General features: G+C 31.2%; 1 protein-coding gene across 2 annotated transcripts in view; it reads right to left on the reverse strand.

Moving 5' to 3' along the window:
• The window catches only part of LOC108908843 (ras-GEF domain-containing family member 1B), a 201,133-nt gene that overhangs the window by 86,994 nt on the left and 91,598 nt on the right, over positions 1–22,541 (reverse strand). For both annotated transcript variants that reach the window (XM_018712991.2, XM_018712992.2), the window contains 2 exons: positions 21,686–21,819; positions 20,308–20,401 (listed from right to left, as the gene is read on the reverse strand). In XM_018712991.2, the coding sequence (XP_018568507.1) occupies positions 20,308–20,401; positions 21,686–21,819 (228 nt within the window). The remainder of the gene's footprint in view (positions 1–20,307; positions 20,402–21,685; positions 21,820–22,541) is intronic.

Genomic DNA, 22,541 nt, shown 5'->3' on the forward strand with positions numbered 1-22,541 from the left:
ATTGGGAAACAATTTAATTAAGGATACAAACATAATACCTTCTTAATTAAGTCTACATTATGCACCAATTAATTTTATTATCTTAAAAGACCCAGCCTTTCTTTTTATAATTGGCAATAGCATAGAATGGTTTTTAAATAAACGTTTTTAATGTAAAAGAATGTCATTAACATTAAATCAAATTTAATATAAAAGTTAATCTCTGCCACTGTTTTTAAATTTAGTTTGCTATTATTTTTAATAGGTTATTATTACTTTTTAATTAGACAATTTTTGTCCACTGTAAACAACTTACTATAAATTGATTCTATGATCCACCGAATACAACTTTTAAATCTTTCTAAATTGGTAGCTTTTGATTTTGAAATTAGACCATTCTCTGTAGTAATTAGTATGAAACTTTCGAATCAAACCCATTTGTATTCAGTTTTCATTGTATGTTCTTTACATTTTTTATAATGAGGCACGTTATGAATAGTAATAAAATATTTCTTGTTTACTGTACCCTGTAGAAGAGGGGAGTATGTGCTAGTTTCCTGACTTGTTTATAATCCCTAATGATCGTTCAGTGTTTCTTCCCATTGTTATTTATATGTTATTTTCCAAATATTAGATCAACTTTTTCTGTTTTTGTCGTATTAAAATAACCACGGATGTCAGCGAACTCAGGAATTTCCAGGTTTCGTTAAAATTAAGGTCGCTTGTTTTTGTCACGTTAGAATAAACAGAAAGCTAAGGCTTTATTGTGTTAGTCAAGACACAATAAAATATTTTTATTTATGGTGGAGGTAAAAATCCCCAACCTTAAATGTGGCTAATAAAGAAATCAACTTTTATAACTCTTCTTTGTCAACTGATTTAGTTACTCTGATAGTAAAGTAAGTAAATACTTAAAGGTTTGTCTAAGAAATAGTAAAAATAATGTAGGTATTATCAATTAACTACATCACTTAATTATTATCAGTGTCTGTAACGTTTTTATCAGCATCTTTACTTACATGAGGAAATATGGTTACGTGCTCCCAACCTTTCTGAGATGCCAGGTATAAAAAAGGCAAAATACAGATACACAAAAGACAGGTACACAAAAAGACAGTACACAGAATTATATTTTCTCATAAGATGTGTCAAGGAAAAAGGAACAACGAAGAAATAATGGCCCTCGAGATATATCTTCTTCTTATTTCCTTTAAGGGTTTTTCCGTCAATATTTGTTGCCTCCGAAAGAATTATTAAATTTCAATAAACTCGTGACCCAAATGCACGAGCAGCGCGTGATTCATACTTTTATTTATAAACAGAGAATATTGTGGTTTAGATATCGTGCATGGTTATTAAGGCCAGTACCGAGTAACGAATTTTTTTATTTACATACGATCAAGATCTTATGACAGAAGTGAGGTCAAGATACAGCGTTTTCATAAATCAATTTTATTAAGTCGCCGTATCAAGCATCCATTTTGAAAAGAGCTCCGAATTAGTAGTTTTAATTTAACTCAAATGTAGCGTTATTAATCGCTAATGTGAAAAAAGTTCACGTGGTTTCGTGATGTTATCTGGACATACACCCATTTTGGTGTAATTGCTGATTGTTGATAAATGGAAAATTAAAAACTGATCATAATTCGGTTCTATTAATAAACAGTGCATAAACCAGCTTATAGATTTCTATTATATATGTGTACTTCCATCTAAACATTTTAGCGCATTTTTTGTTAAAAGGTATATGGCATATACTTATACAAAAAATTGCAAATCAAAGTATGGAGCAAGGAAATAAGGGTGTTGACTTTCTGACTAAGCCAATGTTTCAATTTTATATCAAATCTTCTTCAGAGTTTTAAATAGTAATAAAGAACATGAACATATATTAGAATATAACTTAAAAACATTAAAACAATTTTTTAAACATATTCCAAAATTATTAAAACTGTTAAAAGAATGTCAAAAAAAGGAAGAACATATATTATCTATTTATTATATACAACCCTGAAGAAAAAGTCATGTAAAATTACTTGTGCATTTATTTCAATAACGTTCTTGGCAGTAAAACAACACTAAACGTGAATTATTATTAATTAAACATTGTTTACTACCTGTCATTTACCATTTAGTGATTAAAAATAAATATGTTCGTTGCAACAGAAACAAGAATCAAAAGAATTTTAAGAAAGAAATTTAGTAAATCTATCTGCATGAATTTATATACACAAAATCAATTTAGAAAAAATTGTATATGCACTGTGCGTTTGTCTGCTTTGTTCTTATTTTAGTTTTGACAACATTTTACTAGGAACACCTACAAACTTCATCACTTTTTCTGTTAACTGAATCCAATTTTTAAGGAAAATATGAAGTATATTGGACAAGTAATCTAATAACATACATATTAAATGATATCTGTATGAAGTACTCCTACAATACAAGTCAATCAACTACCTTATTTATCTAGTGTTTGTAATAAAAATTAATGAAAATTTGGAAATATAAACGCATGTTATTGTGCAATTAGCAAGGAATTTTGTAATATGCATGTTACTTTCTACTATCAACACAACAGACATAAAATTTATCGCATGATGTGTCACGACATAATTAATATTGTTATCAACCGTTGAATTTTATTAGACCTTTTCACATAATTAGGAATTATTAGAAATATGCCGTATTCAAAGGAATCAGTCTAATTTTGTCCAACTGTATAGGGCAAACTGGGAATTTTGTCAAAATTTTTCAATTTTTAAGATGCATAATTGCACATATCTATATTTCATAACCGTGTTTTCAAGTATTACTACCATGCATTTAATATTAAATAAAAAATAATAATTTTTAGTAGATAATGTCAGATCCATTTTAAAAATGAGTGCTGTTTTTTGTGCCTACGAGAAGGCTATTAACTAATGTGGAAATGGATGGGAACTCACACCTGAAAACAAATGCACTTGTTTGTTCAATGCTTCCGTATTTTCAGTGCAAACAGAACACATACATCGGTATTATATTATTCTTCATCACGTGCGGCACCGAAATTCTGACACTGACAGGAATGGAAGGCGGTGCCTGAAATATCTAAATTTTTATGTATTCACGTATTTTGTCCAACTATTGAAGCAATGAATTACTACAATGAACAATTTTCGTAATAAGTGCGGTCCAAGAATGTAAATAAAGTACTACAAAGAAAAAAACTATCAAACTGTAATTTGTTTATGTAGTTAGTTTGTGTTTAGAATTCCTAATAAAGATCCTCATTACATACACTCAAGTATGTTAAAAAAATAACGGCTAGAGACAGCCAATTCGCTTGTCTTGGTTCTTAATAAAAAAAACATAAACTGATGAGTTTGGTTCGGTCAGGTTAGGTTTTCGTTTACGCAAAACGTACAAAGAAGACCTAATCGTAAAAATGATTCCAATAATGTTGTTTCTGGCCTACGTCACATAAGAAAGGGGCATGCGGAGACACTTGAAGCAAAGTGGATTGGCTACCTCTGTTGTAAATTGATGAAAATAAACAATATACAGGGTGTTACAAATTAATAGGTCAAGCCGTTAACGACATATTCTTTGAATTAAAATAATGGGACATTCCTTCTGATACCATCCAAGAATATCTTTTGTTAAAACTTAATTCTTCTAAAAGCAGCTGGACAATTTAAAAACGTATAAAAAAAATGCAATATCTCGTAAACCGAGCCCCATCTTATAAGAGTGAAAAAAAAATAGAAAAACAAACGCTCTATCTAGAAAAATATTCTGAAACCATGGGCATACTAAAAATAATTCTTCCCTTTCCTCCGGTCACGTTTTGACATTTTAGACCAAAATTATACAGAAAGTGTGCCTATTTAAAATAAAAAATATATGGTAAAGGACCCCGCACAAATCTTATGGAAATTGGGTCCCGGTCAAATTCGCTGAATTTTTGATATGTGATAGAGTTCATCATACTGGTCAATTGTCTCAATGGCCACAAAGCTCAAAAATGGATAGTTTGGCCGGTACAGAGCTTTAAAGCTCCGAATATCCTCCACGGATTTATGTATATGCGCAGTGTGTATAGACTTTTGAAATAGCCTATTTCATTTTTTTTATTATCTAGGTTTATATTTTTGAGGTTGCTGAATTCAGATCTGTTGTTAGATTTTCAAAATTGACAGTTGGCAGCTGTCAAATAGCTGTCAATGTGCTATAATAAAGCCAAAAACTTGTTTTTTTATGTTTTATCTTTCTTTTTTTTTAGTTCGATAAGTTCAAAGACGATATCAAATCAATAACAATGACTATCGGCAGCTGTCATTTAGCTGTCAACAATTCTTCAAAGTCCGGTAATAAAGTCAAAAAATTATTTTTTGTTTATAACTTCAAGTTTTTTAGATAAGTGAATATAAATATGATATAAAATTATGTAGTCATCAGCTTACAGCTGTCAACAAGCTGTCAACTAACTGTCAAAATGCAATAATAAAGTCAAAAAGTTACTTTTTTTAAAAAGCTTTAAGTTGCTTAGATCACTGAGTTCAAAAGTGATGTCATAAACTTATATCATGTTTGATTTCTTATCCACAAAGTTAAGCACAAAAAATAAGTTACTTGCTCTATTATTGCATTTTGACAGTTAGTTGACAGCTTGTTGACAGCTGTAAGCTGATGACTACATAATTTTATATCATATTTATATTCACTTATCTAAAAAACTTGAAGTTATAAACAAAAAATAATTTTTTGACTTTATTACCGGACTTTGAAGAATTGTTGACAGCTAAATGACAGCTGCCGATAGTCATTGTTATTGATTTGATATCGTCTTTGAACTTATCGAACTAAAAAAAAAAAAAAATAAAACATAAAAAAACAAGTTTCTGGCTTTATTATAGCACATTGACAGCTATTTGACAGCTGCCAACTGTCAATTTTGAAAATCTAACAACAGATCTGAATTCAGCAACCTCAAAAATATAAACCTAGATAATAAAAAAAATGAAATAGGCTATTTCAAAAGTCTATACACACTGCGCATATACATAAATCCGTGGAGGATATTCGGAGCTTTAAAGCTCTGTACCGGCCAAACTATCCATTTTTGAGCTTTGTGGCCATTGAGACAATTGACCAGTATGATGAACTCTATCACATATCAAAAATTCAGCGAATTTGACCGGGACCCAATTTCCATAAGATTTGTGCGGGGTCCTTTCAAAGAAATATCTCTAAAATCACCGTAGATATCAATAAAAATAATTTAAAAATAAATAAATGCGTGGGCACTATTTGAATGTAGCAGTGGGGGTAAAAGGTACGACACAAATAAAAAAAGAAAAGAAAACGTCAAGGAATTAAATATATTTAATATAAAAAATAATAAAAAATAAATAAATAAGCCTTTTCTCTCATATACTCCTAAGAGAAAATATTATTTGAAGCAGTAGCGGATGAAAGTAATATTTTGAAGTTACAACCCCTTATCCATTACCGAATTCTGTGCGTGCCACTGATCTTAAAGTATATTGTTTATAAGTATAAGTTTATTTGAAATAATTTTACAAACTATCGAAAAAAGTTTCTCTAAACATGTGTCCGACAGCGCTTTGGTTTCGGTGGTGTTTAAATTTAAAAAAAAAGGAATCGTTCTTTTTTTTAATTACAGGAAAACAACCGAAACGATTTCATTCAAATTTAGTATGTTATGTTAGAGAAATGTTTTATATTTATAAAAATGCTCACTTAAGGTTACAAACAACTGTATTCATTAGACATAACAAACCTCATTCCACTTCCTATTCTGCGGCAATCGAAGTTCAATGCTTTGTATCTCCTGGATTTGCTTAACAGTCTGCTGCAAATCCGCCTGGAGTTTTTGTTGTATTTGCTTTTGTATTAACATTTTCTGCTCCACGTCCTGGCTTGACTCACCGTCCAATAAACAATTCTGACCTCGCCTCATGAGCTTCTCCTTCTCCAACCGTTGCGATAGGAGTTCCTCCAGTTTCTTCGTTGATTGCTGGAATTGACCGTGTGTTATGATAGATTTCGACGGCTTCGCTTTCAGATCGTCAGTCTTATCGGCAGGGGACGTACTGAATTTGGCGATTTGCTGACGAAAATCGCCTTCGTTTCGTTCCATGGCTTGTTTGTGTTGCAGAATTTTTTGCTCAGTCTGCGGCAAGAACTGCGCTAAGGCCTGTGCGTTCGCTATGAAATTCTGCTTGTTTTGCGCGAACGATTGTCTTACTTCGGGTGACATGTAGTCCGGTTGGGAAGAGTTTCTTTGGTGACCGTGGGGTTTATGCTCGGGTAGCTTTTTGTCTGCGTACTCCGAATGGGAGACTTTTTTTTGATGTGTTTGATGGGGCTCGATCTTGGGGTCTTTGTCCGGGGACAGCTTTTTGGTTAAGTCTAGCTGTATAAAATCCTTAAATCCTCCGGAATCCGAGGAATTCGAGTCCAGGGAATCTATTTTGGTCATTGACTTGCCATACAGTTCCTTTTTGTTGACGTTTATAATGCCGCAACAGTCGGTTGTTGCGTTTGATAGAATGCTGCAGCACACCGTACTGGGGGAGTGTGGGGCCTTGGGTGGAATCTCATCCACTTTCTTGTAAGCTTCACTATTACTAATAAATTTATCACATTTTTCACTAACGTACGTCGACGAGTACTCGTCGTACTTAATATTAGTTTCTACTACTAAGGTTTTGTTGTCACAGGTAAAACTATCTTTTTCAGTGTACAATTCCCTGTAGTCATTTTTCCTGTCGCCTTGGGCGACGTTTCGGACATCTCGAGTGTTTGGCAATTCCTTAAGCGGTGGTTTATGCTCGCTGACAATTGAACGGCGGGGATTATTAACATTCGATGTGTTCTCGTCGCGGTTCGACCTCTGTTGCAGTTTTACTGGAGGCACGTATTTGGGTTTCGACGCTATGACTGGCTTAGGCGCAATTTTCGGTCTCTCGCCACCCCGATTACTCTCTTGCATTGTAATTTCCTTATAGCACCGATCAGCGACACATTTTTAAAGTAAACACCAGGAAATTTGAGGTTTCAGACGCGGATACAACTGTATTTAATTTTTTTGAATCGGAAACGGTTTTTATCGTTTTAAGGAGAATGAAATTTGACTGCATTATTTACGCGGTAACCACAACTGAATAAAGTAAATAAAAATTTCACACATTGCAGTAATGCCACACTGACGAACACGTTGTAATGTTGGGGTTGACTCCCTACCTTCAAGAGTTCGATAAAGCGTCGCTTGGCGGCGCAGAGCGTCCGTTCGATAAACGAATAAGTCCGCAGAACAGGTTGGCTCATCCGTTGTTTGTTTAAAATGAACAGGGCCTGCTTGCTTTCTCCGTGATGGTTCCACTCGCTGTGAACTTTTGTGAATTTTTAATGACGCTCGAATTTTGTTTGGATTCTGACAGATGGCCTGCGTTGCCTATTGTGTTCTTTTGATACAGGGAATTGCCAATCGACCCCCCGAACAAAACATTTCACCCTTCGTTTTTAAAAAGTGTGCTGAGTAATTAAAATATTCAGGATGGTAACGCCATGCGAAAATATCGTTTCAGATTTGAGAATTACAAGAAGGAAACTGCAGATTTTACAACTTTTTCCTATGGATTGAAATTCTTCAATCATTTATATTATGATTTATGATAATGACGTTTGTCAACGCACGATTGAATAATTATTGGGATAATAATGATACAGTCATAAATATTCAGGATTATATACGAGCGTACTTCCAGCAAATATGGTATATACACATTGATTATATTTGGACAACACCATTAAAGGTTATTGGAGGAGAAAATATTTATTCACTCACTAATAAATGGAACCATGAAATACAGTTTTAACTTTTCTATATGCAGGGAGTTGCATGACGTACTGGATAAACTTAAGAAACAAGTTCTTGAGGTCATGCTGGTGATATCTGTGGCCAAGAATGTGGTTCTCCACGTCTGATCCACCTATTAATATAGCCTTCATTAAGATACCCTCTGCTTACTTGACTAAAATGAGCAGGAGTTCCATCATGTTGCAACATAATCTGTTGTCTTTTAAGAATAGGAATGAATATCTTCCAATAGACCTGGTATTGGCGCTTCTCCTGTAAGAAAAAAATCAGTTACGCCATACCGTTTATAAAAAAATCGTCGTTGAAAATTAGATTCTTTTCTGAAATGAGGATTATCATCAGACCATCTGTGGGAGTGGTGCATATTGTTCACTCCGTCTCCAGTAAACAGCGACTAATCGGTAAATAAAATATGTCTACTAATTGAGGATTTGCTTGAAACCATTGCCAGAAATGTACCCGTGAAAGTAAGTCATGCGGTTCCAGATGTTGAACCTATTGTACATGATAAGGCTACAACAGATTGCTATACTTTCCAATGAAGATCATTCGCACGTGCTGAAATTCTCCTGGTACTTAATTCTGGACTGTCTTCAATCATCTGAAAAATGTTTTCTTGCTCAATCAAATTTTGCTGTTCAGGACGTAGTTAGTTGACATTGGAAATGAACCACGCATTCGCAGATGTCGAAACACAGATTCAAACATTTGACGATCTGGCACTCTTCTGTTTGGAAGTCGTCGTTGATATTCTCTACGGGCAGCTCGCGAATTTCCATCACAAAATCCATAAGTGTAAACTATGTCGACATACTTTTGATTTGAAAACAGCACAGGCACGTTGACAGAAATGGTATTACTAAGAAACAGATCCACACAATTTACAGCATTAAAGTGAACGTTTATACATTTTGACATGTCTACTATCACTTGTTTTATCAACTGACATGTTCCTAGCGAGTGTGATTGATATTAATACATTATTTCTAAACTTTAAAGGTTCATAGCTCGGTAACTATAAAGAATTGAACCCATGTATATTATAACTTCAATGTCTTCAGGGGCTTATTCCTTAAGTTTGTGTTTGTAAATAAGTGCGAAATATTTTAGGTTGCCGAAGTTATTTTGTGAAAAAAAGTTTATATAAACGTCGAAATATGCTTCGATTCCGAGATACAGATTGTTATAATTTTAATTTTTTATTTATTTTTATTAATTATTTCAGAGTTTTAAAGATATTGACACGAAATTTGAAAAACGGTTTGGAGGGATAAATGTGCATTTTTTGGGGTGATCTGAGTATTTCTACCTGCGCCATTGGCGTTCGTGCGAGAATGCCATAACTTTTTTTAATAAAAAACTTTTTCCCGTTTTGAATTTTTTTAGAAATCCGCCATCAATTCAGAATGAAATTGTTCTCTTCAAATTTTTTGTAGGATGCAACGTTTTTGAGCTAAAAGTAAAACATATTTTATTGCAAGTTGTGTGTTTTTAATTTCTATTGATATCTAGTAGATTGCTGTCAATAAAAAATTAAAATTTAAACACTCTGTATCTCAGAAACGAAGCAAATTTTGACTTATGTTTATATGAATTTCTTTTCACAAAATAACTTCAGCAACCACTCCCTAAAATATTTCGCATTTATTTACAAACGCCTTTAGATATGGGCGAAAAAATTGTAATTTATTTAACAATGTACTAATCTAAATAGAATCCCATTAAAGTAAAAAATGGAATACCATAAATCATTAAAGTGTCATCATAGACAGTTTTCATTCCAAAAGTATATCTGACAACATGCATATTTATATTTATGAACAAGAGATGTTACAGTTTTATCAAATTTTTAGTTATACACACTGTATATCTTTGAATTATATTAGGTGATAAGTGATGTTACGGTTGATGGGGTTATCTTTAATAGTAAGACGTAACTGCCCAAAATAGTGTGATTAAAAGTTTATGTACTATACAAAGATTTAGTGCCAAATAAACTAAAGTAAACAACCAAATAATCCTTTATCACACTTTTATTCTTCTCCCCAACCGTAATATATCAGCTATTAAATATATTTATGTTTTCCAATATACATATAAAGGAATAATTGCAATTTGAAAGACATAAAGACTTTCTAGAAAACATAGATAAAGAAAACTGTTTGTATTTCACAAGGAAATGAATTGAGTTAACATGTCGAAGATACAGGTAGTCAGTTTCGCTATAAAATGAAAATGTTGTGTGTAACACTGCGAGTACGTTATAATTAAGCAGGGATTTCTCATGCTACCTTTGCGCTATAAGACCTCATTTATTTTAACTATTTCCTTTTAATCTTGATTTATCGCTTTAATTATGTACTTATATGAAAGAAATATAATAGAACCACACACAGCTTCGTTTAACTAATATCAATTAAAATGGACACCCTAGGAATCCATTGTTTATTATTATAAACTGCAGATATAAAATAAAATTAAGTGTTCGCAATATTAATTCTAAATCTAATATTAAATAGACGGGGCACATTTAGGCCAGGAAAAAGAGCTGGGGAAAGACCATTTCGCGACTTTTTGTTTCGGCAAGTTGAATTTATCACTATAGATGCTAAATATTATGTACGATAACACATTAGCTTCCACAGTCATAAAAATGGGGGGAAGATTGTTTACGGGCTGGTTAATTGTATAAGTTTTACGTTTTTCGTTTATAACTTTTTTCCGTTCATTTCCACGAGAAAACAGTAAAGTACTTTTTTTTTCGTTTTCAAAAGACCTACAAAACTATATGATAGATTTCAATGTACCATGAAATAAATCAGTGAGATTGTGGAAGATGTTTGGGATCGTCCAGACTAATAATTAGTTAATTTGTTTATAAGACCATAACTTGTAAACTATTCAACTTACCGATTCCAGATTTCGTGTTAGTTATTAGACAGTGATAAGGAATAAGAGGATGCGATGCTAAAACGTTCTGGTAACGCAGTTTATAAATGTTTCATTCAAAAGTCATAAATAAACTTATGTTTATAACTTTTGATCTAATCAATATTTTTTGACGCTCGAGGGCTAGTTTTGTAGGTCTTTTGAAGACGAAAAAAGTACTTTACTATTTTCTCGTGGAAATGAACGGAAAAAAGTTATAAGGGAAAAACCTGAATTTACGTAAAAATTATACAATTAACCACCCTGTAAACAATTTTCCCCCCATTTTTATGACTGTGGAAACTAATACGTTATTGTACATTATATTTAGGATCTATAGTCATAAATTCAGCTTGCCAAAACAAAAAGTCGCGAAATGGTCAATTCCCAGCTTTTTTTCCTGCAATATTAATTCTAAATCTAATCAATCTTTCGACAAATTACCTAAATGAAAACAACGTCCTTTTGAAATCAGTGGACGTATTTCTGAAAAAATCAGCAATCTGAAAATCAAAAGTTTCATGGACTAATATTTTCAAGCACATATGCTGATTAAAAAAAAGATAAGAACATCGGTGGTAGAGAATTTGTATTATTTTTTAGGTTTTTATCAAAATAGACCTTAGATGTAGCACTAAAAGTGGTCACTAACACGAGGAAGCAAGGACACCCTGTATATTAACGTCTACTTGAAATAATATTTTGTAGAAAATTAAAACTTTATCACTTTGCTAATATTTTGTTTGTCATAAAAGGAAACCTATTATTTTTATTATTCCGTATGAGATTAGCTACTATTAGTACAACCTCGAAAATGTTGCTTCCCTTTTGAATTTACCTTAGTATTCCGACACCTTGGAAAGGTATCCCAGCTAATAGATTTGAGTCTGGGAATGTTCCTTCGTAGTAGGTTATCTACAGTACGTTGGTGCTGTTCCCAGTTTTTTTCCCAGAAGCGTACGCTGTAGAAGGGTAACTCGTATCCGACACCCCTAATGTCCATTTATTACAATTAATAATTGATGATAATAGCGTAGGTATGTCGGGGGGTTTTAATATTGAATGATTTTCAGATTCAAAGGGATGGTTATAACTTATTTGACGTCAGAAGGATGTGTTCGTTGCTTCAGACAATGCACACATGCAAAATTCCGTATAATATCGGAGGAAATACTTTGATTTAACCAATCACAGGAAATGGGATAAAAACTATGACATTATCAGTATCTGTTATTGACATAAATTGCAAATGAATTTTGTTTGTCGTACTCGTTAAAAATAAATTAAATAACATGTTTCAAAGACAAGTTGATAAAACTAATGATCATTTTAGGATTACTTAAAATCACGCACTCCAAACTTCTACACAAATGACTCAGTTTTTAAACATTCATTAAACATTTCTTTGGGTGGTAAATTTGTTTGGTACTTTTCAATCCGCCATAATGAGCCATTTTGGATTTATGAACTTCCGAATTGAAAACCTATATTCGTGATTGCTGATATTAAAGAAACAAGTTTCGGTAATAATTTTCAAATTTTGAATACTTTTCCAATTTTTACATTCGCCATATTGGATCCGCCATCTTTTATACAGAAATTTTTGGATTCGGGCTTCAGATTCGTAATCAGCGACCCCAAAAACCCGTGGTAACAAAATCAGTAAGTGGTAAGTGGGTTTGTTTTCTCAAAGTATGTATTTACAAATTGTTTCTTTTTATTATAAAGTTTTTCCTTATGCCCTGGTAAATCGGTTTTTGGAGTACGGATTCGCAATCTGCATAAAAAAATACACAATGTATGGTACAGAACTTTTTTATGGGGCTCTGTTACTATCAAAATGATCTTCACAAATCAATCTAATTAAGTAGAAAAGAAGTAGAAGATATTAAATAAACGTCCTTTTTATTATTGGACTATTAAATTTTTCGTTAATGTAAATATAGAGTTGGACCTTAAGGTTCCATTGTTTATTATTATAAACTGCAGATATAAAATAAAATTAAGTGTTCGCAATATTAATTCTAAATCTAATATTAAATAGACGGAGCACATTTAGGCCAGGAAAAAGAGCTGGGGAAAGACCATTTCGCGACTTTTTGTTTTGGCAAGCTGAATTTATCACTATAGATGCTAAATATTATGTACGATAACACATTAGCTTCCACAGTCATAAAAATGGGGGGGAAAATTGTTTACAGGGTGGTTAATTGTATAATTTTTACGTAAATTCACGTTTTTCGCTTATAACTTTTTTCCGTTCATTTCCACGAGAAAACAGTAAAGTACTTTTTTTTCGTCTTCAATAGCCTACAAAACTAGCCCTCGAGCGTCAAAAAATATTGATTAGATCAAAAGTTATAAACAGAAGTTTATTTATGACTTTTGAATTAAACATTTATAAACTGCGTTATTATTACCAGAACGTTTTGGCATCGCATCCTCTTATTCCTTATCACTGTTTAATAACTCACACGAAATCTGGAATCGGTAAGTTGAATAGTTTAGAAGTTATGGCCTTATAAACAAATTAACTAATTATTAGTCTGGACGATCCCAAGCATCTTCCACAATCGCACTGATTTTTTTCATGATACATTGAAATCTATCATGTAGTTTTGTAGGTCTTTTGAAAACGAAAAAAAGTACTTTACTGTTTTCTCGTGGAAATGAACGGAAAAAAGTTATAAACGAAAAACGTAAAACTTACACAATTAACCAGCCCGTAAACAATCTTCCCCCCATTTTTATGACTGTGGAAGCTAATGTGTTATCGTACATAATATTTAGCATCTATAGTGATAAATTCAGCTTGCCGAAACAAAAAGTCGCGAAATGGTCTTTCCCCAGCTCTTTTTCCTGGCCTAAATGTGCCCCGTCTATTTAATATTAGATTTAGAATTAATATTGCGAACACTTAATTTTATTTTATATCTGCAGTTTATATTAATAAACAATGGATCCCTAGGGTGTCCATTTTAATTGATATTAGTTAAACGAAGCTGTGTGTGGTTCTATTATATTTCTTTCATATAAGTACTTAATTAAAGCGATAAATCAAGATTAAAAGGAAATAGTTAAAATAAATGAGGTCTTATAGCGCAAAGGTATAGCATGAGAAATCCCTGCTTAATTATAACGTACTCGCAGTGTTACACACAACATTTTCATTTTATACCTGTATCTTCAATATAACTTGTACTTATAACATTATACAAACTTTTAAAAATAAAGTTCAAATAATTTCTTCTGTATTTAATGTACAATGTTTGATATTCTTGATTTTCACCTTTCCAAGTTTTATAAGGAGGAAAGTGGAATGTATTGGAATACAAAATAAATACTGTACAGGGTGTAAACAATGTACTGGACCTCGCGGATTCTACAATAAATTAACGAAAAGAAGAAAATCAAACAAAACGCTTCGCGTCCAATATTTATTCTGGCAGTAATGTATTCCAATTTCCCAATACATACTTCTCGATTCTGACAGGTCATTAAAGGTCAAGCATGAAGCAATGCTGTTATGAAACTGAACAGACACGAATGGGCGACGGGATACTAATGATAATGATAATAAACCAACTTGATAGGAGGAAAGCATATTGCACCCATGGATTTCCGGTTCCACTCAGAATCGCTATAAAAGCTAAAAGCATAAAATTACGATTATTTAACCTTGACTGGTGCATGCGAACACGCGGTTCAGTTCACCAACTGCAAAAAAAATGGCGGCAGTCGAACAATTGCAGTCGTTTTCCACATGACCAAATCTGCCCTTGTATTACGTGTCACTGAATAGCTAGATGAGAAACGTGCTCTTTTAAATTTTAAATGTCCAGATTTAGAATTAGGGAAGCCTGAGGAGTGTATTTTATATTTTTATACTTGTTTATACAACTACTACAGATTCTTCCCAGTAAACATGGTCTAATATCTAGGACATTACTTTTGTAAATGCAATTATTTCAGTTAGTATGTTAAAAAGCACAGCAAATTTCATTTAAATGTATATTTTACTTTTTTTTCTAAAATATTTTACCAAATTCGTCGCATTCTAGTGGTTCATAAGACAACTTATTTCGGTATCAGTATGTGGTATTTCATGGACGTGGAATTTTGGGACATTCTGTATATAGGTGCAGCTTATACATGAAGAGTGAACCTCAAGCCAGTGGTTTTGAATCGACTCCTAGCTCTTTCAATGAGCATGTTTTTCAAATTTATGATGAATGAGGAATTCGTGAGATGAGAGTTTAAGATGAATGATTACTATGAGGATATTAATCATAAATAATTATGCATACCAGTTTATTATACAAGTACTTAGATAGGGTATCTGCAGTACAGGTAAATAAAATAGTAGTAGTAAATAGTACAAATAAATAAAAAATATTTGTAGAAAATGGATCCATTTTCAGTACATTTAAGACATTTTAGATCTTGTTGACCAAATTTGAGATATTAATCAAGAAAACAATGTATTAGTGATATGTCAAATGATAATCCAAATAATTTTAAAAATAATTTGATTCATTTGGTCAATGTTTAATGATTAACAATTAAATATAATTAAATCATTTTAGCATATATGTGTATATGTTGTATTAAAACATATTTATTACAGCATAGAAATTTTAAGAGAACATTTAGTAAATAAAGTAACAATTATAATTTCAAAAATAGAAGCAATTTGGTAGCGAAATGAAGTATAAATTCTGTTATTTTTTTGAAAGATTAACTTATATAATTAAAAAAGCAATGAAACAACTACCGATCAAGATATGAATTTTGAGTCAAATCTATTCAAATGATTTGTTACATCTCTAGCATCGCACATATTGCAACCTCTTTTCACCCTCAAAGTAATTATGGAGAGTTCATCGCACATTAAAGGGATTGTTAATGCTCGTTCGAATACATGTTACTGGAATGCCGATTCTATTATTACATTTCACATAATGGAAGATTTATATAAGATGTTCTCCTACAGAATTGGGTCTTGAACAATAATTAAGTGTTCGTGGGTTTAGAGAATCTCATGATTTGTTAGTGTTGATTCTAGAATGAAACATTTACGGATTATTTAATAATTTTAGTCCAACAAAAATATGTAAATAATAAATATGTAACAATAAAAACATTGTTTGCAATTCAGACATAAACAACTGTGAGTATATCTTTGATCTTTGTTAGAATTGATGAAATTAAACTAGGATTAAATTCTTTCTATGAAATTCGTATGGAGATTCTTCTATATGTCTGTCTATGTTCTGTTCTATATTAAAAGTGGTATACATTAATATAGAGAGAATAAAACCTGTTAAAGACATTTACTCTGATTTAGGTACAAGTGCAGTAAATACGAGTTTAAGTGAAGTATTTATTTAAGGACCTATATTTGAGTGAAAGTACCCAGTTTTAGTTTAAAAATAATCACAAATGAGTCAAATGACCAAAATGCCCAATACTGACTGAAAATGTACTCAATAATTTCACTCAGTGGATTCACTACGAACCTTTATTGCTTTCACTTACACCGATTTTTCTACAGTGTACTTTTCCGATTACATACTTCATTTTGTAGAGCTCGGTACATGTATGTACAATTGTACACTGTATATACACAGAAACTGGAGATACGCACTTCGAGTACAATAATATTTAAATCACAACTGAAATTTGATTTGGTTGAGTTGCAACTGATATCTTGTTAAGTATTTCATATAAACTTCAAGATATTGAACTATGATTCCTTAGCAAAACAGAAATTAGACAATATATTTAACAGTTCATAAATTTTATTCCGCTCTCTTCCGTTTTATACTCAAACTTTGAAATTAAAACTAACTTTTGAGTTATAGTTAAAACATTAGAGTTATCAGTGTCTCTAGTATATCATATAAATAAATTGTGGTAAATCTTTCAAGAGTTGTTAAGAGATATTCTGAAAACAAACAATGTTGCGTGTGGTTGAAGCTGTATTCTGATATCAGTAAATCACTCGTCACATGCATAATTTAGTATATGGGGTCTAAGGGTCTTAGAAGACATAATCTCAAGGGGGTCAAATAGAAAATGTACCGTCGCAATGGAAGTGGACGCAACTCGACCGTTATTTAAAATCAAATAAGCTCAATTTCAGTTAAAATATAAACAGTGTTTATTTACTGTTTAGTGACATTCTAAAAGTTTAGTTTTATTTAACAGTCAGTTCATATCTATTAATATTAGTTGCTATACCTACTACAGTAGTTATTAAATCAAAATTTGTACCTATATAGGATAGGAGAAAATTTATTTACAAGTAATGTTTCAATACGTAACGTAAAGTAACGATTAATAATAAATTGCTTACTAACTTAACTTGCTATTATATCACTTAAAATAATTTGTTATTATCAATATTTTAAATTACCAAATGTACAGAGCCAATAGTAATATACCGAAAATGTTTTATTGACTAATTTTTATATAAAAAAATGTTTTATAAAGGTCCAGAGATATTTATTTATTATTTATTTACTTGTACAAAGTCAAAAGGTGCAATATTTCAAGTATTGAATAATGTAAAACAGAAGAGCAAAACGTAAAATAAAAAGATAACTAACATTAATTGTAAATTCATATAAGTACTATATGATAAAATAGAAATTGACATAATAACAAGATGTAGGACTTAAATAGAAAAGAATAATAAAAAAATATAGAATATGATAAATAGAATATGAAAAGTGTACAAGATTTGGACATGTCAAGTCATTCTTCAAATTTTTGGTAATTAGAAATTATTAGATACAGGAGAGATACTATAAGTTAATTTTTATGAGGTATACGTAATTGTAATAAAATTAAATATCCATTTAATGAATTATTGGCAAATTTAAATATGTTTGAAACATATAACTCGCCTTCAGCAAAGACTATTAACATTAAAAAAAGAAAATTGGCATTCCTGAGGTATACTACGAGGAAGATAAAGTCCAGAACTAATGGAATGTATAGCCTTCAGCTGTCTCCGTTGTCTTCTTTAGTTGAATATTACAAACACTATCTAGTCTAGGTCTACAATTCATGCATATTTAAGTTTGCAGCTCACAAATATAGCCTATAAAATATCTACGTGTATTTAGAACCTTCACGTTCCGTTACACAAAATAAACTCTACGATTTTAAAAGCAGATCCGGTAATTCAACGCATATGTTCATCAAACGACAATATAGTATTAAATACAACATGAATCTAAGTAAATTAAATAACTCTATATAAAATAGATTCAACAATTTTCTTGTCAAAATTTAGAGTCATTTGGGCCGACTCTAACCTTAATTGTACAATTTTATATTCATGCATAGATTAATTTTTGTACACCAACTATTCAATTTATCTGTCATGAACAGAAAATTTAACTTGTAACACCTCAATGTTAGATTATTAATACCAAACAAGAGTGGATTTGGTCCTTGTGGAACCCTTGCAGTTTGAAGAAGTTTATCTGATGCAACGTTACAGTATGATATCTCCTGTCCAATGCATCAGCACTAAATCGTGTTTTTCCAATGAGATTTGTAGTGGATTCACAAGTACAGTAACTAATACAAAATAAAAACTCGAAAGTGTCTGTTTCCCTGAATCGAGTAATTAAAAAAATATATTTCAATGGTTTGTGGGTCCTGTATAGATAAACAAGTCGTCAGGAGTCTCTGGTCGAACAAAGTCCCAACTTTCATGGGACAATCTGTATATTTAAGATTTGAAAACTTTTCCATTTTCACTTTTTAAAACCGTTTATAATATTTACAGTCAATGCACTTGAATATAAAAAGTTGGGCGTCCCTAATTAAAGAACAACGCATCCATCTCATTATCAATTAATTAAAGGAAAAACTCTTTAAGACCTATTCAAATATTGCCCACAATATTCTTAATGACAAACGAACATCTGTACTCAGGAAACTAGAACAATTTTTTATAATGTTCTACTCCTCCTGTTGGAACCTAATAAAAATGGGTCCGCACTAACTTCCTTAATAGTTCAACGCCAGCAAATGAAAATGAAGCTCCATTCGGCCGACACGGCGTAGACGTGAATGGATTTTTTCCTTTTCCATATAAATTTAAAGTTCGCCCGCCCCTGGGACAATACGGCTCGATTGCGAGAGGACGTGAAAAAAGCTGCGAAGAGCGGAAAGTCGCTCATCTCGACGAACTACTCCACGAAAGGAGAATATATATGAGTCTTTTTAAATGTCACGTCCTTTAACTGCAATTTTATTTAAATGTACTTTAATTTAAATCCATTAACAAGGCTATTATGAAACGTGTCATGCATAAAGCGGTGGCATAGGACAATAAATATTAATGTAATTCGAGTTGAATTACATTCGGTGTTAATTTTCTTCTGGATAAACGAATTGGTGAAATAAATATTCGATAGAAATTTCTCAAAAATTTGTCACGGAATCAATATTCTTAGATTAATAAAGCACATGTACCGTCTCTTTTGAGAGTTATGTCCCAATTTGTCTCGTAATTTTCATCACAAATATAAACTAACTGACACGTTCAAAACTGAAAATCGATGAATTGAGGACTAAAAGGCTTTTCCCTGTTCCCCTTTTCTTTAAACATTCTAGGAGGAGACAATTAGCTAAAGATATTAAAATTGGAGATAATAGTCGTCACAAGAACAAAATTGATATAATTTATCATTTTTTTCCCAATTTTTTAAAATTTCTTACTATTTTGTCTGAATAGTAGTTTATCTGGTACCACTACTAGTGAATTAAATATTTTATTAGTTTTTTTTTCCTTCTGAAAGAAATATAGTAATACAAGTGATGAAAAACGTAAATATTTTATAGAGTTAATTTACCAGAATTATTAAGACAATGTGAATTATTTACCGATTATCATTTATATCTCCGGAAACTACATATCTACTTCATTATTATAAACAGCTGTTTAGAAGCATCGACAAATAGAATACAATGTTTTTGTTGTTATTTTGTAGACAGATATGTGTTATTCTTAGGAGTAAGCAAAATTCTAGGGAGCAAAGATCAAATAATTGTCTGTTTCAACAAAATACAAAAACTAGTTGTTTATTTAACCTTTGTCACCACAATTTAATTGTTTTAGGATGACAAATATTTGCATTTATTGCGTATTGGGTGCCGGTTTAAGAATTTTATGAAAGATTTTTCTATGAGCAGAAAGTACTTGCATATAGTACTGGGGTTTTAAATTTTAGTTCACTTTAAACCCTTTTCAATAGCAAAAAATTAAAAACCAATTATCTGCAATGTTACTTAAACATATACACTAATTAAGTCACATTTTTTTGATCCACAGAAGTTTTTAAAGCTTGATCTAGTATCATAGAAACTGAGTCATATGAATTTTTTTTTAAAAAGCAATTCAAACATTACTTTCCCATTATATTTAATCTTGAATTAATCGAATCATGTCATCTACAATTTTTAACTAAAATATTTTAAAGACTTACTTTTCCAGATCCCCTTGTATTAGCCGACAGCAAGGCTCCCAAAGCATGCTCGTGGTATTCTTTCTCCAAATGGTCATGTTGTGCCTGTATACGTCTGCAACCAAACATACACGTCAGTTCCTACTGAAATTTACAGATGGCGCTACTGTACTGTTTCAGATTTTAAATGATAGATACCTAGATTATACGTATATATTTATCAAAATTTATTGATACTTGTTTAGTAATATGGCAATAATTTATCAATAGAACGTATCCAGATATCAAAATACTTATAAAAAATATTAATACTTGAGCATTGTGCATTTAATACTCAAATCAGGTTTATAGTTATGCAACTAAATTAAAGCCATACATTTTATACTCGGTGTCACATATTTTACTTGTCTTTTGTTGCTTTATTGTAAATTTTCGTTAAGTTATCAAATTTCTGTCATATTTTTCAAGTACATAACTTTGTTTAGAAATAAATTCAAATTCTATCTAAACAATTTAATGCTAGCTCACATTGGAGTACATATTTATTCATGGAAATCATATTTTTATTTTCAAACTATGAATTAATGAGAATCAAAGAAAGCATGTTATCATCAAAATAATGGAAATTACTGGCAATGTCTGCTTTCCAACTTTACATATGCATGGAACACTTGATTTTAAGGTGTCCTAAGACTAAAAAAATATCTGGAGGCACTTGGCAGCTTTTGTTAGTAATTCAGTATTATAAATTTTCTAAGTAATGATGTTGGACTGTATACATTTTTTTTTTAAATATATCCTGTAAAAAATCCTATGAGGATGTCATGATATCTTTTGAGTAGTTCAAATTTTGAATAATTTATTGTATGAACGTGAATATTTGATAAAATAAACTAAGTGAAACTAAATCGTTCTTCTAATTTGTATATAAAAATCCTCCCATCAACATTTATTTATTTGAGTTAAGAAGATTTACTTAGGTAGGTTGCCTATGCATAAGCAAATAAATGATTTATTGTAGAATAGTCTGACATATTAAAATTTTGTAAAAAGTATAATTATTACTTAATAAAAGTTATGCTATACTGAAATACAGATATACGGAAATAAAATCTTTAATTCAAAATAACATTTTCTTGGCTATATTCAAACAATCCAGTATCGTAATACAGTACAATCAAATTTTCTAACAAATACCAAGAACAGTTTGCTTTTAATTTATTTTACGCAACTGTCTCCAATTCCAATGCGGCTCATTTAGTGACATAACATTCTACCTCCTATCCATATAGTATACGAATAATGGTTTTGAATAATTCATTGATGTAATCGATAATAATTTTTTATGTTAATTACGCAGATGATTTATTGCCGCTCTGTCAGTGGCAAGATTACTTACGCTATGGCGACAAGCAGTTCCTGTTTCTGGTGTTCCTTTGCTTTTATGGAACCCCCTTCCTCGAGAGCCACTTGGAGTTCCCTTTGAAGAACGGATAATTTTCGCCTTTCTGCTTCTAAGAGCAAACTTGTAACCTGAAAAGTATAAATTTGGTAAAACAGAATACAATAACTATTTTAATTTGGACGAGATTTTTCATGCTAATTTGCTGTTCAGCGATCAAAAAAAGGTAATACTAACAGATTTAGATAAGAAGATGGACATATTTTAATATGCCAACTCTAAAATACATCGGTGAAATTCCAAAGAGCATAATATTTTTTAGGAACATTTTGTTTATAATGTATTTAAAGAATATACGTAAACATAAAATAAAATAAGTATTTAGTAAAGCTAGTTACAGGAAAAATGCGTACTTTACTTTTTGATAACTTTATATTTACTGATTCAACCTTGAAAAAACCTCATGTTGATAAATAGACACCACTATGGCAATTTATAACTACATTGTTGGTAAATTACCATAAGCTATTAATTATCATTATTTGCGTAAGACATATCTTTTAAAATTATTCTAATTCCTCAACGCATGGCGTAATAGATATGAGGAACGCAAAATGTATTGCTGAAAATCGTTGATTTAAGCAGAATTTACACAACGTATAGTTATATAAAAAACCGTCAAAAGTAGAAGGGGTTATTTAAATAAATATATTATAAAATCACGAAAGAATACCCGATTCAAGGAACTTCGGATTTTTTTTCTTAGTTACTATTGATCATAAATATTTAATAATATCTCGAAAGCTTGAAAAAAATAAAGAATAAGAACATAATTAACAATAAAACACCGCCC

The sequence above is a fragment of the Anoplophora glabripennis genome, unplaced genomic scaffold, assembly GCF_000390285.2.
Source record: "Anoplophora glabripennis isolate ALB-LARVAE unplaced genomic scaffold, Agla_2.0 scaffold118, whole genome shotgun sequence".
Lineage (NCBI taxonomy): Eukaryota > Metazoa > Arthropoda > Insecta > Coleoptera > Cerambycidae > Anoplophora > Anoplophora glabripennis.